General features: G+C 44.0%; 1 protein-coding gene across 2 annotated transcripts in view; it reads left to right on the top strand.

The window, feature by feature from the left end:
* Positions 1–9282, top strand: part of RRM2B (ribonucleotide reductase regulatory TP53 inducible subunit M2B) — a 45894-nt gene extending 36612 nt beyond the window's left edge. The window contains exon 9 of one of the 2 annotated variants that reach the window (XM_060196372.1): positions 5370–9282. In XM_060196372.1, coding sequence (XP_060052355.1) covers positions 5370–5390 — 21 coding nt within the window. In that variant the 3' untranslated portion in view covers positions 5391–9282. Of the gene's footprint in view, positions 1–521; positions 1945–5369 lie in introns of those variants that run through there. The other variant, XM_060196367.1, reaches the window with a different exon arrangement.
* The last annotated feature ends 8155 nt before the right edge of the window (positions 9283–17437 follow it).

Raw genomic sequence — 17437 nt, 5'->3', positions numbered from 1 at the left:
GGGGGTTGTATTGTTATTTGGAAAACTGGGGAATGTTATGTATGTACAAACTATTGTATTTACTGTTGAATGTAAACATTAATTCCCCAATAAAGAAATTAAAAAATATATCTCACAGTTTTCATCAAACTGTATCTCTAAAGTCTGCTTCTTGAACTCAGAAGCAGTAAAACAGTCAGCCTTTGTTCTATCAACGGTTTGGAGACATCTGTGGATAGCTTTTATTTGGCGTCACTACAAATGGCATTTGTAGCATGTGTACCTTCTGTCAGCATGGCCCTTTAATATCAGTTGCTCCACTACCTAATCTCTACAAAAGGACACTATTTAGGTCTATAATGTTGGTGATTTAACAGCTTAGGTGTCTTCCTTATGTAACTACCTAGTAGTTAATATCTGTGGGAAACATCTATAATATCTGTTATGTACTGAGACTCAAGCTACAAATTATCTGTTGCTCTTCTTTTGGGATATATTTTATCTTCTTCAGAATGTCTAGTAACATTTTCTTTTCTTTTTAGGTTTTTCAAGCGGATAACCCATTTGACTTTATGGAAAACATTTCTTTAGAAGGGAAAACAAATTTCTTTGAGAAACGAGTTTCAGAGTATCAGCGTTTTGCAGTCATGACAGAAAGTGCAGATAACGTCTTCACCTTGGATGCAGATTTTTAAAACCCTCCCCATACATATGCATATGTAAATATAGTCTTTTTTTCCCCACCAGGATTATTGCTACAGCTCGGTGCCTGCAGGATGACTCCCCCACTCCCAGTTATCTTTTTTTCTTAAAATAAAGACAGAGAGAAATAAGGAGGGGGGGGGGTTAGGGATAGATAACATCATGGTTCTGCAAAGAGACTCTCATGCCTGAGGCTCCGAGGTCTCAGGTTCAATCTCCCACACCACCATAAGCCAGAGCTGAGCAGTACTCTGGTTAAAAAAAAAAAAGGGGGGGGGAGGGAGGGGAGAGAAAGAGAGATACCTGTGTCACTACTCCACTACACATGAATACATGAAGCCCCCTCCCACAGGTGGTAATGTGTGCACTCTACTGGGTACGCCACTTCCCATGACGCATAGAGAGCCCCAAATACTGTTTGTAAACAGTAGTTTTTTTTTCTGTATTTTTAAAAAGATTTTATTTCTTTATTAATGAGAAAGATAGGAGAGAGAGAGAGAGAGAAAGAAAGAACCAGACATCACTCTGGTACATGTGCTGCCAGGGATTGAACTCAGGGCTTCATGCTTGAGAGTCCGATGCTTTATCTACTGCATCACCTCCCGGAACTGTATTTTTTTAAACTTAATGCATCTCCTTTAGGGAATCTCCTTTGTTCCAAAGGAAAGACAATATCAAATTTCAGTTGAGCTGCACTTATATAAATATATTATAATCTTTCTATTTAACGGACGATGGTTTTGCCACTAAAATAAGACAGCTGCATGGGTGAAGCTTCACTGGTGGTGATGCAGTGTTGCAGGTGTCTCTCCTTCTCTGTCCATCTCTCTCTGTCCCTCTCTGTGTCTCACCTTCTACCAAAAAGAAATAAAGGGGGGCCAGGTGGTGGTACACCTGGTTAAATGCACACACTACAGTGCACAAAGACCCAGGTTCAAGCCCCTGCTGCCCACCTGTAAGGGGGAAGCTTCACGAGCAATGAAGCAGGGCTGCAGTTGTCTCTCTGTTTCTTTCCCTCTCTAGCCCCTTCCTCCCCCTCTCAATTTATCTCTGTCTTTATCCTATAATAAATAAATAAAATAAAATATTTAAAAAAAAGAAAAAAGGTGGGGGAGAGAGGGCAGACTGCTGAGAGTGTTAGTCATCCTGTAAGCACTGAGCCCCAGCGATGAGCCTGGAGGCAAATTAACAAATAGGGTGTATGCAGTGTTTAGACTTGAGGTTAAGCATCAGATAGGAGTTTGAGATTTTGGTCCTTATGATGTTAGCTCAGTCAATTAACCTCTATAAAGCTTACCTTTAAAATAAGTGTAATGGTAGGTCCTAAATCCATAATAAGTAGATTAACAAGTGCCCAGCGATGGTGCAATGGATTAAGCGCACATAGTGTGAAGCGCAAGGACCTGCTCAAGGATCCTGGTTTGAGCCCTTGGCTCCCCACCTGCGGGGGGGGGGGGGGCACTTTGTAAGCAGTGAAGCAGGTCTGCAGGTGTCTATCTTTCTCTCCCCCTCTCTGTCTTCCCCTCCTCTCTCAATTTCTCTCTGTCTTACTCAAAACAACAGTAGCAACAACAATGATAATAACAATGGAAAAAAAAAGATGGCCTCCAGGAGCAGTGGATTCATAGTGTAGGCACCAAGCCTCAGTGATAACCCTGGAGGCAAAAAAAAAAAAAAAGTAAATCAGCATCAAGACACAAAATTAAGTGCTCAGCTACGGCCATCACCAATACCACTGCTAATGCAACTATTAACAGTGATGTCAGTGAGGTTGTGATAAATTCTGCCATCTCTTCTAAGTGTTTTTCTAGCTCTTGAGACCTAGAACTACTAGATTAAAAAAGAAAACATTTTAAGGAGAGCAGTGTTCAACTCTAGTTTATGATGGCACTAGGAATTAAACCTGGGACATTGGAGCCTCAAGCATGGGAATCTTTTTATATGACCCTTATGCTATCTTCCCAGGACCCTGGCCTTTTTTTTTGTAGTGATTTAATATTGATTTATGAAATTATAAAATTATAGGGTTATGATTCCACGCCATTCCTACCACCAGAGTTCCATGCCCCCATCCCCTCCACTGAAGATTGCAGTTCTCTCAAGGTCACAGATATGGGCTGGTTCTGTAACTATCTATCTGTATCTATTTATGTTTTATGCCCATTTTTTCCTTCACTTCCTTTTTTTTTTTTGTTGTTTTTTAAATTGGGAAGATTAGTGGCTTAGAGTAAATACAGTTGTCAGTACTTGTATAAAATTTCTCAGTTTCCTGCAAAACATTCCCACCCCCCCACCCCACCCTCACCTAAGGACCTTAAGCTTTCAAATCCAAAATCCTTGCCCCTGTGCTACTTCCGCAGGTCTCAGGCCTAGACTCATTTTTTTTTGTATTATCTTTATTTATTGGATAGAGATAGCCAGAAACCGAGAGGGAAGGGGGAAGATAGGGAGAGAGACAGAGAGACACTCTGAGCGATTAACCAGGTGTGCCACCACCTGACCCCCTAGACTCATTTTATACACAGAGGAAGGACTGTTGGGCCCGGCAAGGGAGACTCTGGTGAGGGTCATTTTCCTATGCTGAGTAGTATTCTTAGGATTGGCCTCAGTTGTGCGTCTTTATACTACTAAAATCTGCTGCTGCTGTTACAAGATGCAGTCCTTTTATTCTTATTTTATTTACTTTTTTTTTTTTGCCACCAGGATTATTGCTTGTGCTTGGTGCCCACACTATGAACCCCCTGCTCTTGATGACTGTTTGTTGGTTTTTTCTTTTCTACTTTACTGGATAGGACAGAGAGAAATTGAGAGGGAGGGGAGATAGAAAGGGAGAGAGGCACCTGCAGCTATGCTTTACTGCTCACGAAGTGTCCCTGCTGCAAGTGGACCTCAAGCAATGTATTGAGGGCGCCCCATCAGGTGCACCACTTGACCAGCCCCAAGACTCAGTTCTTTTAGCGGAACTGGGCGTGCCGCACAATAGTGGGTCCTGAGGGAGGGCTCTGTGGGGGAGACACAGGAGAAAGGTCAGGAGCCTCTGTCTCCGACAAGTCTGCCTCTTCTTCATCTTTAGAAAATATCCAAAGGGCACCTGAGCCCCAGAAGCAGTTGGTTCCTTCCTCCTCACAGGCTACTTTATATAGAACTGGAAGGCAACATTTAGACATTTTTTTTTCTTTGCACGGTTAAAAAAAATGTTTGTTTATTTATTTATTTATTTATTTATTTATGAAAGAGAGGAGAAGGGGCCGGGTGGTGGCGCGCCTGGTTGAGCGCATACACCACAGTGCGCAAGGATCCAGGTTCAAGCCCCTGGTCCTCACCTGCAGGGGGGAAAGTATACAAATGGTGGAGCCAGGCTATAGGTGTCTGTCTTCCTATTTCCCCTCCCCTCTCAATTTATATTTGCCATACCTAGTAAAGATTTTATAGAAAGGGGAAAAAAAGGAAGAAATGGCTACAGGGAGCAGTGGGTTCTTGGTGCTGGCATTGAGCCCCAATGATAACCCTAAAGAGAGAGAGAGAAAAAAAAAAAAAGAGCAATTGAGCAGGCCAGAATGTTGAGCAGCAGGTAGGGGATTGGGTTTGCCTGCATGAGATCCTAAATCCAACCCCTCAGCCACTTCTCTCTTTTCTTTATAAGTAAATCTTGAAAATGTAGCCATTGAATCTTTTCACAAGTCCACAATACTCTTTTTGTTGTTGTTCCTACCAGGGTTTTACTAGTGCTCAGTGCCTGCAATACTCCACCATTCCTGATGGCCATTTTAATAGAGGCAGGGGGGGGGGTGGGAGGGAGAGAGAGAGAGAGAGAGAGAGGAGAGAGAGAGAAAAAGGGAGAAAAAGGCAAAAAGAGAGACACCTGCAGCATTACTCTACTACTCATGCAGCTTCCTCTCTCTAGGTGAAGGCCAGGAGACTTGAACCTTGATCTTGTGCATGGTAATATATGCACTCTGCCAGGTGGTACATTACCCAAACCCCCCCCAACCCCAAACACATACTTCCAGTATTTGTAACTTATATATTTAATTGTATTTTTCAACTATGTTCTGATTTTTTTTTTCTAAACCAAACATTTTTCCTAAAATATCCGGATGCTTATCAAAGTCATTTAGTCTCTGCTTTGTACATAGAAAGGTTTGTTTGGTGTGGTAAATATTCTTTTGCTAAAACACTCTAAAGCTCCTTTTGGTTAGAAGCACTGTCATCTTCAAGTAAATTTCCAAAATGACTGACACAGAGGAAATGAAGAGAGGCCCCTGCTATGTGTTCTCTGAGTCTTCCAGAAAACATGGCCTTATTCTTTAAGTTACACTCATGAGACTCTACAAGAAGGGTAATACCACAGAGGTAAAGCGGATGGGCACTGATCAAAAGTAGCAGCCTAGAAATGTTAATATATTGTAGAAAAAATGTAGAATATTACCAGGTGTTCTGTTGGAATTGTTGTAAACAAAGAGCAAAAGAATTAATCTTGCTATCATGCACATTAACATTAGAGGGAATTTCTGTGCTATGATTTCTTTCCCTCTCTGGAAAAGAAAAAAAAAAAAAAAAAAAAAAGTCCAGCACTCTATGAGCTGAGAAAGCTTCCCAAAACATTTGAAAGGAAGTTATGAGAACAAAAGAGCTACAAAGGTACCTGAGATTTATTTATTTATTTAATTTTATTTTTGAGATTTTAGACTCTAAACCTAAAGACTTGAGCTAACAGACATAGGAACTGGTGTTCCAAGACTTCAGAACTGCGAGGGGAACTGATAAGTGCTTGCAAATCATGATGGGAAGAACATTTCTGAAAAAAAAAATTTTCTCAAGATTTTGCTTATTTCATGAGAAAGGAAGAGGCCTGAGTGACACACTTTTACTCAATTTTTTGTCTCCTGTGTGGCCTTGTTGGTCCCACTCCCCCATACTCCCACTGACCCACAGTGGAATCAGCCTGTCACATGATGCCTGTCACAGGAGCCAAGTGGTGGTTCACCTGGTTGAGCACTCACATTACAGTGCTCAAGGAGCCAGGTTCAAGCCCCAGTCTCCACCTACAGGGGGCAACTTCACAAGCAGTGAAGCAGGGCAGTAGATGGCTCTCTGTCTTTCCCTCTCTGTCTTCCCATTCCCCCTCTCAATTGATTTCCATTCTAGCAAAAATATAGTAAAAAAGACAGGAAGGAAGAGATTTAAGAAAATAAAGAATCTTGCTATAAAGATGCCTGTCTTGTAGTCTAGGAGGTGATGTGATGGATGAAGTGTTAGACTCTCAAGCACAAGGTCCCAAGTTCAGTCCTCAGGAGCACATGTGACAAATTGATGGTCTGGTTCACTTTCTCTCTCTTCTGTCTCACTCATAAATAAATGAGTAGATCTTTTAAAAAAAGAAAGTCTATTTACAAACAAACAAAAGATACCCACTTTGCAGTTCTTAGGGTGGTTAGTTATTCAGGATTAGTGTCAGGATTGACACAGGGAGACCCTCCAAGACTGTGCCCCAAAATAAGCTGAGTGTGGATGACAGCTCAGAACAAACAGCTTTTCCTCCACCCCTCCCACCCTGTGCCTTAGAAAAAGCCTGCTGCAACCCCTCTCAGGCCCTTTGATTGCTTTACCCACTGGTTCAGTCTGCAGTCTTTGATGGGAGTTAAATCTCTCTTTCTGGCCTATTTCTTGCTTTATCTCTTTCCTCTCACACATCAAAGGGAGCCTAAACACCCTCCTCTACAGCCTTGTCTTTCCTGACAAATAAAGCCCCGAGTTCTTTTACCACTGACCTGAGGCCCAGGGATTTCTGCCTGTGTCCTACCTCCTCTCCAGTGCACTACTCCAGGTGAGTGCTCACATCACAGACCATCTGTCCTGGGACCCAAGCCTCCAAAGCCTTTGTCTGACAAATAATTTTCAGGGATGGCTGATTTTGTCAAACTGTCCCAGGGGGCTCTCCCCCAAGGACTGAATTAATCATGGCAACATCTTGAGTGTATCGACTCCTCTTGTTACTGTTATTCTATTATGATAGACACTCTCTAGCCATGCAGGAGAAACACTCAGAACAGAGGGAGAGCTTCTTAACACTGTGTATCAGACACTTTCCTCAGGGTGCTGGGTTATCTCCTGATGGCCTGGCCTAGCACACTCCAATGACAGCAAGGCTGGGTTTGTAGAGGAGCCAGGTGTTGGTATACCTGGTTAAGTGCCCCACCCTTCCACCCTGCCAGGCTTGTGGCCCACAAGTGCCTTAGGGGACCTGAGGGAGGAGACATAGAAAACAAAACAAAAAAAACCTAGGTTTGGTGTATTGCACTAAAGTAAAAGACTGGGGTGGGGAGAGGGTTCAGGTCCTGGAACATGATGGCAGAGGAGGGCCTAGTGGGGGTTGAACTGTTATGTGGAAAACTGAGAAACGTTACACATGTACAAACTATTGTATTTTACTGTTGACTGTAAACCCCCAATAAAAAAAAAAAAAAAAAAAAAAAACTTCGAGCCTTGGTCCTGGCACATGGGAGGTGAGAACACTGCCACAAGGCTGACATCCACCTGGCCAGGTCTCTTGTCTACAAGTGCCTGCCACTAACCTCGAGGGACATGGGTCTGGAGGCAGGGAGAAAAGCTCTGCCAGGCCACGAAAAGGGCTGTGTGTGTGTGGGAGGGGGGGCGGCTGGAGACCTGGTCCTGGCATGTGGGAGGGGAGGCCGCTGTTCACCCACTCTCCCACCTCACCAGGCCACTGGAACACTAGCGTCTCCTACCAACCGCAAGGGCCATGGGGACAGAGACAGATAAAAAGCTCCCACCGGGACAGAAAAAAAAAGCTTTCTGGGGGGGGTTTCAAGCCCTGGTCCCGGCTCGTGGGAGGTGAGAGCGCTGCAACAAGGCTGGCTCGCTCACCCACCCACCCAGTCAGCCAGGCCTCTGGCACACTAGTGCCTCCCACCCACCGCTAGGACCATGACCCTGGAGATATGTGAAGAAACTCCTACTGAGACAAAACAAACAGAAAAATTGGGATTTTTGACCGCAGATTCTGGTGCTTGGGAAGCAAAAGCCTCCTCATAGCCAGTCCTTCCACCATGCCATTCTTTTTTTTTTTTTTTTAAAGTCCTGGAAGGTAACATTCTTGTTTTAAACATTATTTATTTTTATTATTTATTTATTTTTGCCTCCAGGGTTATCACTGGGGCTCGGTGCCTGCACTACTAATCCACTACCCCAGGAGACCATTTTCCCCATTTTGCTGCCCTTGTTGTTGTTATTGTTGTTATTATTGCTGTTGTTGCCGGATAGGAGAGAGAGAAATGGAGAGAGGAGAGACAGACAGACACCTAAAGACCTGCTTCACTGCTGTGATGTGACCCCCCTCCTGCAGGTGGGGAGCCAGGGGCTCAAGCTGGGATCCTTACGCCTGTCCTTGTGCTTCGCACCATGTGCCCTTTACCCGATACACTACTATCAGGTCCCTCGTTTTATTTATTTTTTTAATGACAGAGCAACACTGAGCTAAAGATACAGAGAGCTACCAGAGCCCTGTTCAGTTCTGGCCGATTATAGATAGTGTTGGAGATTGAACCTGGGATTATGGAGCCTCAGGCATGAGAATCTCTTTGCATAACCATTTTGCTATCTATCCTGTTTATTTTTATTTTTGGATAGAGAAATTGAGAGGGTCGGGGGAGATAGAGACAGGGAGTCACCTGCAGCCCTGCTTCACCACTTGTGAAACCCCCCCCCCCCCCAGGTAGCGACCAGGGGTATTAAACCCAGGGGTATTAAACCTTGTGCACTGCAGTGCGTGCTCTTAACCTGGTGCACCACCTGGCCCCCTTTATGTACGTATTCTCAGTGACTGATGGATATCAAGTCTCATGGTGTTTTATGTGACCACAGTATACGCTATAGGTTAAGGTGCCCTGTTCTGCCGCAGAGACAACAGCGCCTTTGGGGTATGGCCTATCCAGAGTCTAAATTGTCTGAGCTCCATCTTCTTTCTCATATGCAACACACAATCCTTTAAAGAGTCTTTTTAAAATTAATTTGATGACAGAGAAATTAAAAGGGAAGGGAGGAACTGAGGGAAAGAGACAGAGAAAACTGTAGCACTGCTTCTCCACTGGTGAAGCTTCCCCTCACCCCCCACAGGTAGGGACCAGGGGCTTGGTTCCTGTTCATGGTCACATGCTCACTCAACCAAGTGAGCCACTCCTGGCTCCTTAGCGATCTTTTATTCTTTTTTTTCTTTCTTTCTTTTTTTTTTTTAAGACTTCATTTTGGGAGTCAGGCGGTAGTGCAGCAGGTTAAGCGCACATGGCTCGCAAAGTGCAAGGACCAGCATAAGGATCCTGGTTCGAGTCCTTGAGCATTGTGCCATGTGCCCTTAACCCACTGCACTACCACCCAACTCCAAAGAGGCTAATAATTAAAATATGTAAAAAGCTCACCAAACTCAGCAACAACAAAAAAATGACCCCATCCCAAAATGGGGAGAGGATGAACAGAATGCTCACAAAAGCAGAGATTCCAAAGGCCAATAGACATGAAATAAATGCTCCAAGTCACTAATTGTCAGAGAAATGCAAATAAAGACAACAATGAGATACCACTTCACTCCTGTGAGACTATCATACATCAGAAAAGGTAACAACAAATGCTGGAGAGGTTGTGGGGACAAAGGAACCCTCCTGCACTGCTGATGGAAATGTAAATTGGTTCAACCCCTGTGGAGAGCAGTCTGGAGAGGGCTAGAAATAGATATGCCCTATGACCTTCTCTGGAGATATATTCTAAGGAACCAAACACACCCACCCAAAAGGATCTGTGTATACCTATGTTCATAGCAGCACAATTTGTAATAGCCAAAACCTGGAAGCAACCCAGGTGTCCAACAACAGATGAGTGAGTGGCTGAGCAAGTTGTGGTGTTTACACAATGGAATGTTTGTCAGCTATAAAGAGTGGTGAATTTACCATCTTCACCTCATCTTGGATGTAGGTTGAAGAAATCATTGTAAGTGAGATAAATCAGAAGGAGAAGGATGAGTATGGGATGATCTCACCCATAGAAGTTGAGAAATAAAAACAGAAGGGAAAACACAAAGCAGGACTTAGACGGGGACTGGTGTATTACAAAAGGATTCTGGGGTAGGGAGAGAGTGTTCAGGTCCTGGAACATGCTGACAGAGAAGGGTCTAGGTGGGGGAGGTTAGAGTGTTATGTGGAAAACTGAGAAATGTTACATATGTACCAACTACTGTACTTTATTGTTGACTGTAAACTATTAATCCTCCCCATTAAAGAAAGAAAAAAAACCACCCTGAACAGGCAGCTGGATGCCTGTCTTCCATGAAGTACCCCCAGTTTCCTGCTTTTCTAAACTCAAGCCCCATCCTGGGGTAGAATAAGAAGCCAGCAAAGATGTGTAAAATGCGTTTCCCCTCTTCATTTATCCTTCCCTACACATAGACTGCACTATGGAGAGAAGTATACCTCTCCGCAGTTTAAAAGTACAAGTGTGCGGGAGTCGACAGTAGCGCAGTGGGTTAAGTGCTCACACGGTGCGAACTGCAAGCACTGGAGTAAGGATCCCAGTTCGAGCCCCCGGCTCCCCACCTGCAGGGGAGTCACTTCACAAGCGGTGAAGCAGGTCTGCAGGTGTCTTGTCTTTCTCTCCCCCTCTCTGTCGTCCCCTCCTCTCTCCATTTCTCTCTGTCCTAACAATGACATCAATAACAACAACAACAATAAAAAAAAAGTACACATGTGCTATTCTAACCGACCACTGGACAGTCACTAAGTGCCTGTTAACACCATGGTTTTAAATTGTACTTTAAATGCTCTTTTAAAGGTCTTTAAACAGGTTTGCTCCTCTAATGTAATTTTTTTTCTCTTTTGTGAATAGGCCACCTGTTGCAGCTATGTAAAAAGTGGAGAATGAGTGCAGCCTACAATGTTCCCAGCTGTGACCATGGACTGTGAGCTTAGATTGACAGGGGCTCAGAGGTCACACGGGCTCCTGTGCTGAATATGAATAGATATGGACCCTGGGTCAGATAGATGGGGTGAACAGTTAATGGTATTTATATACTTTGCTTGTATTTGGGAGCTATTCTCTGTCCTGTTACAGCTTTATATCCTACTGCCTTTAGACACCAAGTTTCAGACACTACCATGATGCCATCCTGACTTCCCTGGGCAAATTATTTCACCAACGAGTCCCGAAACCTCACCTCCCCAGAGGCCTGTCTCACTAGGGAAAGATAGAAACAGGCTGGGGGTATGGATGCATCTACCAATGCTCATGTCCAGCAGAGAAGCAATTACAGAAACCAGACCTTCCATCTTCTGCACTCCATAAAGAATGTTGGTCCATAGTCCCAGAGGGATAAAGAATAAGGAAGCTTCCAATGGAGGGGATGGGACACAGAACTCTGGTGGTGAGAACTGTATGGAATTGTACCCCTGTTATCTTATAATCTTGTTAATCACTAATAAAAAAAAAGGTGGACAATGATGGGGTGGGGCAGGGTTGGGGACAGCTAATCAGAACTGTCTTCTTGCTTTCTCTGGTCCTGCCTGCACCTGACCCTGAAAATAGTTTCCTTTTTTCCCACACAGCACTGATTGTCTTTTCTTTCCCCTCTCCTCCTTTTTCTTCTTCTTCTCCTCCTCCTCCTCCTCCTCCTCCTCCTTCTCCTTCTTCTTTTTAAGTTGGGTTTTGTTAAACAGAAGAGCCTGGGGCCAGGGGGTCACTATGCCAGGTCCTCTTCCTTACTACAGACCCTAGAACCTTGCTCCATATCCTGGTTTGGTAGCAGTGTTTTGTGGGTCTCTCTTCATGAGCTCCTCAAGGTGGAGCCCTTGAACCACTGGCTTCTCAGCTCACAGGAGGTTCCCTGACTGGGATCTGAGGAGGCAGGTGCTAAAGCAGGCATGCTTTTTTTTTTTTTTTTCCAAAGGGGCTCACTAGGCCAGAGCGAGGCCCCAGACTCACGGCGGCCTTTCATACTCAGCACTGGCCTTTCAGAAGGGCTAATGCTGTAGTCCTTGGACATTGCCCTCCTGATGGACTCTACAGATGGCAGTTGGGGTGGGGGTAGGAGGTGGGCAGAGCTGCCCTGAACCTGACACCTATGAATGAAGAAGTCCTTTCCTCCCATCTATCTGTCCTTCTTTCTTCTTTCTTTAAAAAAATACTTTAATTATATGTTTATTTTAATAAGAGATAAAGATACAAAGAAGAGAGATACAGAGAGAAAGATGTAAAGAAGATGAGAGAGACACCAGAACCCTGCTCAGCTTTGGCTTATGGTGTTGCAGAAGATTTAACCTGAGGCTGATCCTCAGGCATGAACTTTAATTAATGAATCAATTTTGCATAACCGCTATGCTGTGTCCTCCACCCAGGAAAAGTCTCCTTCCATAAAGGAGTGTTGAGTGGGTTATGAAACAGTGGACAAAAGCACAGGCCTTTGTGAGGTTCCAGGAGGCCTGGACTGTGGTCACAGTCATCTGTCATTTTGCTTTTGCATCAACTGGGGGGGACAGAGATAGTGGGAGGGACAGGGTCAGAAATGGCAAGTAAAAAACAAGTGATGCTTCCCGTTGGGTCCATTCTAAAGAATCTGATGTCAGAGCTGCCTGTTGGCTCCCGCAAGTTTCCTGGCCCTGGAGGACAGGTACCTCTGTCCACATGACGTAGGTAGGTGGCTGCTGTTGTGTCTGCAGACCAGGAATATCTTCATAGTGCATGTGTGTGGGGGGTGGCAAGCTGCTTGGGAACTGGGAGTGAAAAGGACCTCAAAATCTAAGGCTTTTTGTTTGTTTTAAATAATTATTTATTTAAAATAATCTTTATGGGATAGAAATAGCCAGAAATCGAGAGGGAAGGGGGTGATAGGGAGAGAAACAGAGAGACACCTGCAGCACTGCATCACCATTTGTGAAGCTGCTCCCCTGCAGGTAGGAACCAGGGGCTTGAACCTGGGTCCTGTTGCACTGTGGTGTGTGTGCTCAACCAGGTGCACCACTACCCAGCCCCTTGTTTTTTCATTTTTATTTTTTTTTTAAGATTTTATTTATTTTTTCATGAGAAAGGTAGGAGGAGACAGAGAACCAGATATCTCTCTGGTACATCTGCTGCTGGGGATTGAACTCAGGACCTCATGCTTGAGAGTCCGATGCTTTATCCACTGTGCCACTTCCCAGACCACGTTTTTAAATTTTTAAAAAATTATATTTATTTATTTATTTATTTGGTAGAGATAGCCAGAAATTGAGAGGAAGGGGAAGACAGAGGAGATAGTGACACCTGCAGCCCTGTTTTATCACTTGTGAAGCTTTTTCCCCTGCGGATGGGGTCTAGGGTCTTGAAACCAAGTATTTGCACATTATAACATGTGCACTCAACCAGGTGTGCTACCACTCAGCCCTAGTATTTTGTTTTTTTAAATATTTATTTATTTACTTGACAGAGACAGAAATTAAGAGGGGAGGAGGAAACAGAGAAGGAAAGAGACAGATACCTGCAGCCCTGCTTCACCACTTGCGAAGCTTTCCCCTTACAGATGGGGACCAGGGACTTGAACTCTGTCCGGCCTTTACGCACCGTAGTGTGTGCACTTAACCAGGTGGTCATGCCTGACCCCAAGACTGTTGTTTGAAGTGTGGAGTAGCACAGGCTTTAGAATTGAACTCCTGGGGTACAAAAATTGCTTCTGTCATTTATTGACTTGATGATGATGACAACTTGTGGTCTGTGAAGCTGAAAAGAACCACGGTACGAATGTCCTGTGTCAGTCACCCACCACGTGAGAGCACTTGGCAACTGAAGCTGGTATCACAAAGCTTCCACCTAGCACAACCATTCTCAACCTGTGACCAGAACATTTCCACAGCCGACAGAGATCTCAGAGTCGACATTCCTCTACGGCAGAGCTCTGAGCTTCTGGCTCCCTGACCATCAGTGATTTCATCACTGGATAGGTGTCATCTTCATCCTACTGCCCACTCATCACAGTCTTAGCATAAATGTCTCTGTGTTCTTAGTACCTAGCATTTTGCCTAGTTGGGAAATACATTCTGTTGCTACCTGAAAAACAGGAATAGCCTTCCCCTACTGACATTATTAGCAACATGTGAAATTCAGCTATTCACTCGTACAGGTCTTTATACTTCTCATATAGGTCTAACTTATCTTTGCTACTGTTACCATTACTATATTGTTATTGTTTGCTTCCAGGGTTATTGCTTGGGCTCAGTGCTAGCACTATAAATCCACTGCTCCTTTTTTTTTCTTCTATCTATTGGATAGGGCAGAGAGAAATTGAGAGGGGAGGAGAGATAGGAGGAGAGAGAGATGGACACCTGCAGACCCGCTTAACCACTCATGAAGCATCCCCCCCTGCAAGTGGGGAGTGGGTGCTTGAACCCGGGTCCTTGCACAGACCCTTCTGCATGTGTAAGTACTATGTGTGCTTACCTGGATGAGGACAGAGAGAAATCAAAAGAAGAAAGGAATACAGAGAGAGAAAGACACCTGCAGACCTGCTTACGAAGCAACCCCCCTGCAGGTGGGGAGCCCGGGGGCTTGAACCAGGATCTTTACAGCAGTCCTTGTGCTTTATGTCATGTGCACTTAACCCACTGCACCACTGCCCGACCCCATGAGAGATGTGGTTTTTTAAAGGTTTTTTTTTTTTTAATTATCTTTATTTACTTATTGGAAAGAAAGAGCCAGGAATTGAGAGGAATGGAAAGGTAGAAACAGAGACACCTACAACTCTGTTTTACCACTCATGAAGCTTTCCCCCTGCAGGTGGGAACCAGGGGTTTGAACCTGGGTTCTTGTGCATTGTAATATGCGCGTTCAGCCAGGTACACCATTGCCTGGCCCCCCTTTTTCCTTTTTCTTTTTTTTTTAACCAGAACATTGTTCAGCTCTGGCTTATGGTTGTGTGGGAGACTGAACCGAGGACTTTGGAGCCTTAGGCATGAGAGTCTGTTTGCATAACCATTATGCTATCTACCTTCCACCCCCCCTTCTTTTTTGGATTAATGGTAGTAGTTGTATATTTCCTTATTTGGATGTACTACAATTATTTTTGCTACCAGGATAACCACTGGTTCTCTTTTCCCAACAGACTTTTTATTTATTTTTTTAAAAATATATTTAGCTTTATTTTATTTGATAAGACACAGAGAAATTGAGAAGGAAAGGAGATAGAGAAGGAAGGAGACATAGAGACACCTGCAGCCCTGCTCCACTACTCATGAAGCTTTCCCCCTATAGGTGGGGATGGGGGGCTTGAACCAGGGTTCTTGTGCACTGTAATGCATGTGCTGTAATGTGTGCACTTAATCAGGTGCATAACCACCTGGCCCTTCCTCACCCCACTTCCACCTTTTTTTTTTTTTTAAGATAAGCGATGGGGGGGGGGTAGGGTGAGGAGAAACACTATAACATGAAGCTTCTTTGTTCTGAGTCCTCCCTAAGGAGGCTGGGAGCTGAGGCCTGAATTTTCCTGCATGGGAAAATGTGCCCTCTCCTGGGTGAGCTGTCTCCTGGCCCCACCAAAATTATTCTTTTTAAAAAATTTTTTTTTATTTACTTAAAAAAGGAGACATTAACAAAACCATAGGATAAGAGGGGTACAACTCCACACAATTCCCACCACCCAATCTCCATATCCCATCCTCTCCCCTGATAGCTTTCCTATTCGTTATCCCTCTGGGAGTATGGACCCAAGGTCATTGTGGGGTGCAGAAGGTGGAAGGTCTGGCTTCTGTAATTGCTTCCCCAATGAACATGGGCATTGACTGGTCAATCCATACTCCCAGTCTGTCTTTCTCTTTCCCTAGTGGGGTGGGTTTCTGGGGAAGCGGAGCTCCAGAACACATTGGTGGGGTTGTCTGTCCAGGGAAGTCTGGTCGGCATCATGCTGGCATCTGGAACCCGGTGGCTGAAAAGAGAGTTAACATACAAAGCCAAACAAATTGTTGAACAATCATGGACCTAAAGGCTGGAATAGTGCAGATGAAGTGTTGGGGGTTACTCACTGCAGACTTATGTGTACTTTTGCTTTCAGGTATATATTTTGCTCTAGTTTATGGATACGTGTGACCATATGCTCTAACCCTAACCAAAAAGATATTTGTACATCTATGTTCATAGCAGCACCTAGATTATTCTTACTCATGGTGCCCACTGCTTATGACAAGTACATTCCAGTGGAGAACCTCTCCTTTATAAAATAAATCAAAAAGAGATCATCAAGCTGGGGAAATAGTATAATGGTTATGCAAAAACACTTTAATATCTGTGGCACCAACCTAAGGCCCAAGGGAGCAGGACAGCTGGATTCCAGCCCTTCAACTGAGACCCAGACAGACATGCTGAATGTTCCAACCAGAGCCTCCATCCCTAAAATAGCACATGAGGAGGCTTGTGTCTAGAATACAAAAGACTCAGGGCCTCCTTCTGCCTCAGAGACAGCTGGCATGGCTTTCCCCTGCTGCAGGTATATTTGGACTGAGAGAAATGTTTGATTGTATTACTGCTACATGACTAGCTTCCTGTTGTAATTTAGCTAATGTTCTAGCTTCCTGTGACAGGAATCAGAGAGTGTAGTCCATCCTGTAGCATACACTTTCCACAGACAGAGACACTGGAGTGAGAAGGGCAGCTCGTGGAGAAGAGCTCTCCTGGCTTAGGGAGCCTTGTCAGGAGAGGGTAGGGGCTCAGGTGCAGGTATTGCAGGTGAATCTGGCAAAGACCAGGTTCCCAGTAAGGTGCAAGGATTGAAGTCTGTGTTGGGAGTTACAATGTGGGAAGATGTACTAAGGAGACAGCCTGCTTTTTTTTTCTTTTTCTTTTCTTTTTTACTTTTATAAATTTATGTGTATCAGTTCTCTAGATTCCATATATGGGTAAAACCACCTGGTAGTGGTCTTCCACTTCTTTACTTATTTTGCTAAGTATAATCACCTTCAGTTCCATCCATTTTGTCCCAAAGGACACACTATTGTCCTTTCTGGTTGTAGAGTAGTATTTCATGGAAATACACACACACACACACACACACACACACACACACACACACACACACACACACATCCCATAATTTCTTTAACCAGTCATCTGATGATGGACATTTAGGTTGCTTCCACTCTTTGGCTATTGTGAATAATGCAACTATGAACACAGGGGTGCATATGTCTATATGTCTTCTCTAGTTAGTGTTTGAGTGTCCACTGGCTAAATGCCTAAGAATGGCATTGATGGGTCATAAGGTATTTCCACTTTTATTTATTCATAAGGTAATTTAATTTTATTTGTTTAAGGACTCTATAGGAGAAAAATATTTTTAATTGGTGTCTTATATAAGTTTTTTAATTATCTATTTATTTATTGGATAGAGATGGTCAAAAATCAAGAGGGAAGGGGGTGATACAGAGGGAGAGAGACATATACCTGCAACCTTGCTTCACCACTCAAGAAGCTTCCCCATGCAGGTATGGACCAGAGGTTTGAACCCAGGCCCTTGCACATTGTAACACCTGGCTCAACCAGGTTTGCTACTATACGGCCCCTGTACAGACTTTTTAAAAACTTTTCTCTGACCACAGAAATCACAGTGTCTTTCAGTGTAGTTGTCTGTACTTACATGGTTATATTTTGCCTTTTATTGCACTTTCTCCAGCTTCTGCTCACATTCCTCTTAAGAGGACAAAAATCTATACCAATGGGTCTCCAAGGTGTGTTACCC

The sequence above is a fragment of the Erinaceus europaeus genome, chromosome 1 (genome assembly GCF_950295315.1).
Source record: "Erinaceus europaeus chromosome 1, mEriEur2.1, whole genome shotgun sequence".
Classification (NCBI taxonomy): Eukaryota; Metazoa; Chordata; class Mammalia; order Eulipotyphla; family Erinaceidae; genus Erinaceus; species Erinaceus europaeus.
Note: the sequence above shows the minus strand (reverse complement) of the source record. Positions and strands in the feature narration are given on the sequence as shown.